The sequence below is a fragment of the Pteronotus mesoamericanus genome, unplaced genomic scaffold (genome assembly GCF_021234165.1).
Source record: "Pteronotus mesoamericanus isolate MK-2021 breed Mesoamerican mustached bat unplaced genomic scaffold, CSHL_Meso_final contig_347, whole genome shotgun sequence".
NCBI classification, from domain to species: domain Eukaryota; kingdom Metazoa; phylum Chordata; class Mammalia; order Chiroptera; family Mormoopidae; genus Pteronotus; species Pteronotus mesoamericanus.
In genome coordinates this window covers 13155139-13161745 of record NW_026555137.1, presented here as the reverse complement: position 1 = coordinate 13161745, position 6607 = coordinate 13155139, and the positions used below count along the sequence as shown (strand labels likewise).

At 50.2% G+C, this 6607-nt stretch overlaps 1 protein-coding gene across 2 annotated transcripts in view; it reads left to right on the top strand.

Annotated features, from left to right (window-relative positions):
• Positions 1-1459: 1459 nt before the first annotated feature.
• The window catches only part of DESI2 (desumoylating isopeptidase 2), a 30383-nt gene continuing 25235 nt past the window's right edge, over positions 1460-6607 (top strand). For both annotated transcript variants that reach the window (XM_054576687.1, XM_054576686.1), the window contains exon 1: positions 1460-1735. In XM_054576687.1, the coding sequence (XP_054432662.1) occupies positions 1694-1735 (42 nt within the window). In that variant the 5' untranslated portion in view covers positions 1460-1693. The remainder of the gene's footprint in view (positions 1736-6607) is intronic.

Below are 6607 nucleotides of genomic sequence, written 5' to 3'. Positions count from 1 at the left end.
ACCCGCCTTCTTCTCAGGGCACTGGCCATCTGAATAAAGCACCTATAAAGATTCAATCCTTGTCTCTACTTATTGGTTCTGGTAGCAACAGGTAGCATGAACACCTGCTTTTCCAGTGTCACTTTTTCTCTCTTTTTTTATCTACTTTTCCCAGATAATCCAATCATTCCCATGGCTTGCAGTTTACCCAAATGCCTACTTGACATTATCAATGTCTAAAAGGTATCTCCAACCTAACATGACCAAACCATAACTCTTCACTCCCCCGCTCCCAACCTGTTCTTCCCAATTTTCACATCTTATAAATGGCACCACCATCCTCTCCATTCCTAAGTTGAAAAGCTAGAAGTAATACTTGAATGTTCTCTCCCTAACAAACTCAACACTCAGCCTGTTAGCAGATCTTGTAGACTGTAATTCCAAAATATTCCAAAGATCTCTAATTTTCTGTGTTCCCCACTACCCCCAATATCTAAGCTACCTTTTGGTGTGCACTTGTCGAGCACCTTCCTAATTAGTTGGATCAATGAGCTCTGAGGTTTCCTTTTAATGGGATACTTGTCCCCTGATATTTGTAAGGCTGGCTTTTTGTCATTCCGTTCTCAGCTTAAACCTCACCTTGTCAAGAGACCTTGACGCTGCAGCCATTCTAAGATTACTCTCAACCAATTCATCCTATTTTATTTTCTGCAAAGGGCATGCCGCCAATATTTTGTCCTCCCTCCTGTTTATTACCGTATTTCCCAAGGCCTACAACACTGCCTGGCGCATGATAGCCACACAAATATTTGTTGAATGCATGCAAAGCCACCAACTGTGTGCTAGGGTTGTTCTGACTTGTGTGTACTGCGCTCTCTTCCCATCTCAGCAGGACAGTTTCTTAAAATGTAAAATTCCATACTGAGGATCAATTGGATGTCTGTTACACCCCACGCACCCCCAGTAACCCACCTTCCTCTATTTCCTCACCACCGCCCCTTGCAAAAAGAAAAGTGAGAAGGGATTTGGAAAAACAGGTCATTGCTATAGTCTGTTGCCACATTTCATTGGCTTCCCCGGGCTCAACGCTGCAGAACTAATAGCAGCACCAGTGAAGGGGGCGAGGGGGTGGGGTGCGGGTGTCAAACATCGAAGACTTCACCTCCTGCCAAGGGCGGACCGCAAAGAATCTGGCGCAGATCCCAAGCACTGCATGCTGGGAACTGTAGTCTCCCGGGAAGCCCTGGTCTGGATAGGGTCGCGACCCGCGCGGCATGCTGGGAACTAGAGTTTCCCTGGAACTCCGCTCCTCCAAGGAGGAGGGCCGCGGAGGCTGCGCCATCTTAGGTCCCGAGGTGCGGCCGCGGAGAGCCAGAGCGCAGGCGGGCTCCGCTCGGGCGCCGGGATGGCTCCGCCCCCGGAGCCCCCGGCGCCCGCCCCTCGTCCAGGCCCCGCCTTTCCCCACGTGTCTGCCGCCTAGGGGAGGTGCCTGAGCGCGAGCGGGCCCGCCACCGGTCGGCCCCGTCGGCGCAGAGGGTCCTGTCGGCGGCGCCCTGGAGCGACCCGGCTTCCCGATGGTCCTACGCCGGCTGCCGCGGGCCGCGCCGTGCGCTTAGTGCCCGGCTCTGCCCCCTGAAGCGTCCGCGGGGGCGGGAGCGGCCTCGGCCCCGCGGAGACGGAGCGGCTGGAGGACGAGGCGGCGGCCGCGGGGAGGATGGGGGCTAACCAGTTAGTGGTGCTCAACGTGTACGACATGGTGAGTGCGGCCCCTGGCGGCCCCCGCCTGGCCCTGGCATCCTCCTGCCGCCGGGGCTCGGACCCCGGCCCCGTCGCTTCCTGCCTCGGCTCTCCGCCTCCAGCTTAGTTCCCGGGGTGGGGGGAGGGGAGTATTATTATTTTCTAATCCTCGAGCGTGGTAGTGCTGCCCAGTCCGCCCAAGGGCTTTGGCCAGGGCTCGGGTCGGCTGGAATCTCTCCCGCGCCCCCAGCTTGGCTCGAACCCCGGCCCTGGGCCCGACACCTGGGCCGGCGAGCAGTGTCCTTTCCGCAACGCTTCCGTCGCAGGTCGGACTTCCCCATGCCAGCCACCGCGGGGACCCCGGGGCTGCCCACTCCCCCCTGTCGATTGCCCGCGGTCCTCGCTCCTGCGCGCCTCTCCTTCTGCCGAACCAGACATCTCTCTTCATGCCCAAGTCTCAAAACTCTCAAAAGCCCCTCTGCAAGTCCAGAAAGTCCCAACTGTCGAGGTCCATGCCAGCATCCCTGCAAGGGTGCACAGCAGCCAACGCTCCCAAGCCTCCAAGCAACCTCATTAAAATAAGCGAGGCTAAAATTTATCAGGAAAAGGGCCCAGCTGAATTATTCAGAGATCCTTTCCTAGATTTTGAAGACCACTTGCCAGGTGATGCAACAGGTATTTGATGTGACCACAGGAGAGGGAAGGGCAGAACTTGTTTATTATGTCATCTCACTTTGAAGCACGGAGAATGGAGTCCAAGGATTGCTTTGCCTTATAATTGTGCTTGAAACATCCAGTAGAGCATCATCGTCGCAGTTGGATGTGTGCTTGGGTTTGTGTGCCTAGCTTTTGTAATTTCTTGATTTTTCTTAAAATCCCTTGTAAGTGGATTGGCAAAGGAAAAAGTCCACTTCATTATTTGTAGTGCCTTGAAGATGTAGAAGAACAGAAATACTAGCGGTCAGAAGTCTTGGTTCTCATTCACAGCTCTAAACTTTTTCTTTCCTTGCATAAGTTTGAGTTTACAGTATAAGCTCTTGGGGGTAGGGAGGGTGGAAATTCCCCTCCTAACCTGGGAATTATGTCAGGAGGGCATAGAGACTGCCCAGGACTTGAGGTGAGTTCTCAGAGTTCACGTAAGAGCTTGGAGGCTGGCATATTGAGAAAAGTGAAACATGATAAAGTTACAGAGGAGAATAAGCAGAATTAGAGATCCCCCCAAAAAACCACGACACTTTGTAAGGTCTTAGGCCTATGGCACTGGTTAAGAAATAATTTTCTAGATTTAAACTTTTTGTGCTCAGCTGGATACCTTTGTTTTTCAAGACTTTAATTGCCATTTTACTATCTTTTTACCCCCCACCCCAGTGATCTGAACTTGATTTCTTGTTTATTCAAGACTATTACAAATCGTCCCTCAAGATCTATCCTGCCCTTGAGCGTGCCTTGTCTTCTGGATTGTTAAACCTCTCTGTCAAGGAGGGTTACGCGGTGGCCAGGAGGCTGCAGTTTCATAGCCTAAATGAGATGCATGAAAATAGAGGGAGAGAATAGTTTTGGTTTTTAAATAAAACCGAAAATACTTTGTTTTGGCATGTGGTGGGTTTCTTTACACCTTAGGTATTTTGTGAATCACAAAAATCATTGGTAATTGTAGTAAATGTATGAAAAGCTAGAGATATTAAAACCAGTATATTTTAAAGGGAGCAATGTTCTCAAAGATGTTAACAGTATTAACAAGCTAACAAAGATCTTGTTTCTTGCATCATTTTCGGGAAGAGGTGGTGACAGAGGAAGCTGGTAGGGGAAAGGGTTGGACCGGCCCAGGTAACTGTCTACGAGTACGGAGGGTTTGGGATCCAGACCGTGGTCTGAGTCAGTGTTTTCTCTGCTGAGTATTGTCATTTGTATTTCTTATATATTGCTTTTTCCTCTCAAGAGGAAGGAAAGGAAGCATGTGACTGAAATAGCTGAATTATTAGACTTCTCTTAAATTTGTCTTTGTATGTGCTTTTGAGGGCTTTGGTTTATGATGGTCTCAGGTCACTAATTCAAGCAAGCTACAATTATTTAATTACAACCCTGTAGAAGTCGCAAAAATGAATTAATTATCCTTTCTTCTTTAAGGAATTTAGAATATCATAGGAGAGGTGCAACAGTAGTAACAATCCAAGGGAGAATAGCACGGTAAGAGCAGAACAAGATGGTAAAGAGGGACTGTGAGGCTGCAGGACCAGGAAATGCTGGAAGATGAAGGGGAACTTAGGATCAATAGGAGCTCCCAGGCGGAGAACCTCAGCCTGAATGGAATGGCAGGGGTAGGAAACACAGGTTGGATTTGGGAAGTGGCAGCTGGTCCAGAACAACTGGAGGATAGGGTGCATGAAAGGAGACAAAACTGAAAGTCTGATTAGAACTTTTCTTAGTTGGGGGCTGGAATGAAGGGCTTGGAGGGCCCATGAGCCTGGGAGCGGGGGGAAGGGACCACCGCGGGCGGGGGGGAGGGGGGTAGTTTTTGTGGTCAGGAGCAGCAGGATCAGAGTTGCCTTTTAGAATTAAGACTAGTGGGTTGAGGTACAATGTATCTCTTATACTCATTTTGCTCAAGTCAGTCTTGGCTTTTGAAACATTTTTGCTTGATGTCAAAGGCATATTCCTTTTATCTTTGGTCATACTTCCTCTGCATCATACGTGCCTTTGATGAGGAGCGCTGTGGCCTGTACTGCCTAGCACAGCAGCCGTCTGTCTGGTCCAGACTTTGTAAACACGCACTAATAATCACTGTTCATGGGGACCTCTTGCCGCGGATCCTTGTGTGTCCTGTCTGTGAGGCCGTCACCGGCTCCTGCTCACTAGGTGGGGAGTTGCTGATCATTTCTTTTCTGCCGTAACTCCGCCACGCACACAGCCATTCTATCAGGGTCACCTGTATTAACTTCTCATGGAGGAATAATATAATCCTCATAAGGTTACCTAATCTTACACCGTGCTGCTAAATTATTGCTTGCCGCCTTCTCAGTGATTATGTTTCTCTTTGTACTTTGGGATATTCTGCCACCAATAAAACATGTCTCGGAGTTACTGTCTGAGTCTTGGGAATAAGGTTATTCACATATCCCTGATTGGCTGGCCTACATAGTAAAGCGAGGGATTCGGATTAATTTCAGTTGCTGGGACAGCCTCTGGTGCAGTCGCTCTAGCACAAGGTCTTCCTCTGTCACAGTTCCAGAGTATGCGCTTTTCAGATTATCGTGGCTACTAATGGAACTTTTCTTAAAAAAAAATATAGGGCAGTGTGATGTTTGTAGATGCAATCTGTAGAATTTCTTTTTATTTTTAAATAGCATTCATACATCTTCATGGCCAGCTTCTTAATAAAAAAGAAACACCTTCTAGAACTCTTCAAATAAGGAGCGTTTGGCCCGGACTCCGTTCTTTTGACCCCGCCCCATCTCCGTTGCACTCTTCCAGGAGGCTGTGGGGCCATGCGGATGTGACAGAATCCGACTTCCCATAGATCTGCAGGTCCAAGTCAGGCTTTTCGAATGTGTTCCAGACCCATCTACACATGCTCTTCACCTAAATGACTCCGTGATACCTCTAAAGCAGTATGTCCGGGAACAAACTTTCTCCCTTTCCTCCTTTCCGCACCTCAGACTCTCCCCCTTTACTCCATCCAGCAGCCCTCCCCACCCTCCCAACCTCTCTGGTGCAATTTTAGCTTGAGAACTAGCACCTTCTTCTACTTTGTTTCCTAAGCCAGAACCCTGGGAGTAAAACCAAGTTCCTCTTTATTGCAAACCTTTCATAATCAGTAAGTCACCAGGCCCTGTCCCTCTGATGTCGTCTGGTGGATTCTGTCGGAAAGTAACAGAGAGCTCGACAGTCAGTGACTGGAAGGCACTTAAGTCCACAGACGACAGACGCGGGGTCGGTCCACCCATCGGCCGCATCCTCGGCGCCCAGACTTGCATCCTCCTGCTCTGCTCTCCTCGCGCGCTGGCTTTTGTTCTTGGTTGTGTTGCGGTGTCCTCAGCGCCATAAAATGACCGTCCTAGCAGCAAGCACAGCGTCATCCTCCAGGAGGACATGAAGGGAGACAGGTGAGCAGGCTTTTCTCTACATGCACCTCTCTCCTTGGACTAGAGGGAAAAGGCTTTGCTGGAGCCACCTCTTTCCCAAGGGACTGTCCACAGTTGTCCCCCTGTTGACGACGATGGAGCCGACGATGGAGCCGAGAAAGAGGCTGCCTGGCTCCTCCCGCTCTCTGGTGAGTGGGGGGTGAGGAAGGCAGGGAGGGGGAGATGGCAGGTAACTGGGGACCTGCGATGTCTGTCACTTTTCTTTTTCCTGAGGATTCTTTAAACTGGTTGCCTGATCCCTCATTCCTGCTGTTGTTTCACCAGTTCAAGCCCTATCATCTGTTTGTGTGCCGTGAAAGCCTTTCTACTAGTTTCATCCTCTGGTATTATTTCATTTTAATCCATCTTCTGTTACCAGAGGGAGCTTTCTGATTCATAAGTGACTGTGCTATTCTGCTGCACGTTCACCTGCAGGATAAAGTCTAATGCCCTGGATGATGTAACCCTACCTGACTGTTAGAGGCACATCTGCCGACCCCCGTTGCTCCCCCGCCCCCCACTCGACACCCGCGACGCTCACATAGTGAAACTTTAAATACCCAAGCAGGCTGTCCTGCACTAGTGCGCCCCTCAGGATCTTTGCACGTGCCAGTCCTTGTTTCTGAGGTGTCCTCCTTCAAAAAGCAGTCAGCGCAGCTTCTCCTCGTGGCTGTAGCTGAGCCCTTCCTCGGCAGGCTCGGGCGAGCTCTGTGCCCTGGTTGTGCTTCCTACCTGTCTCAGTCGCTGCCCGTACGTGACTGCTGTGCATC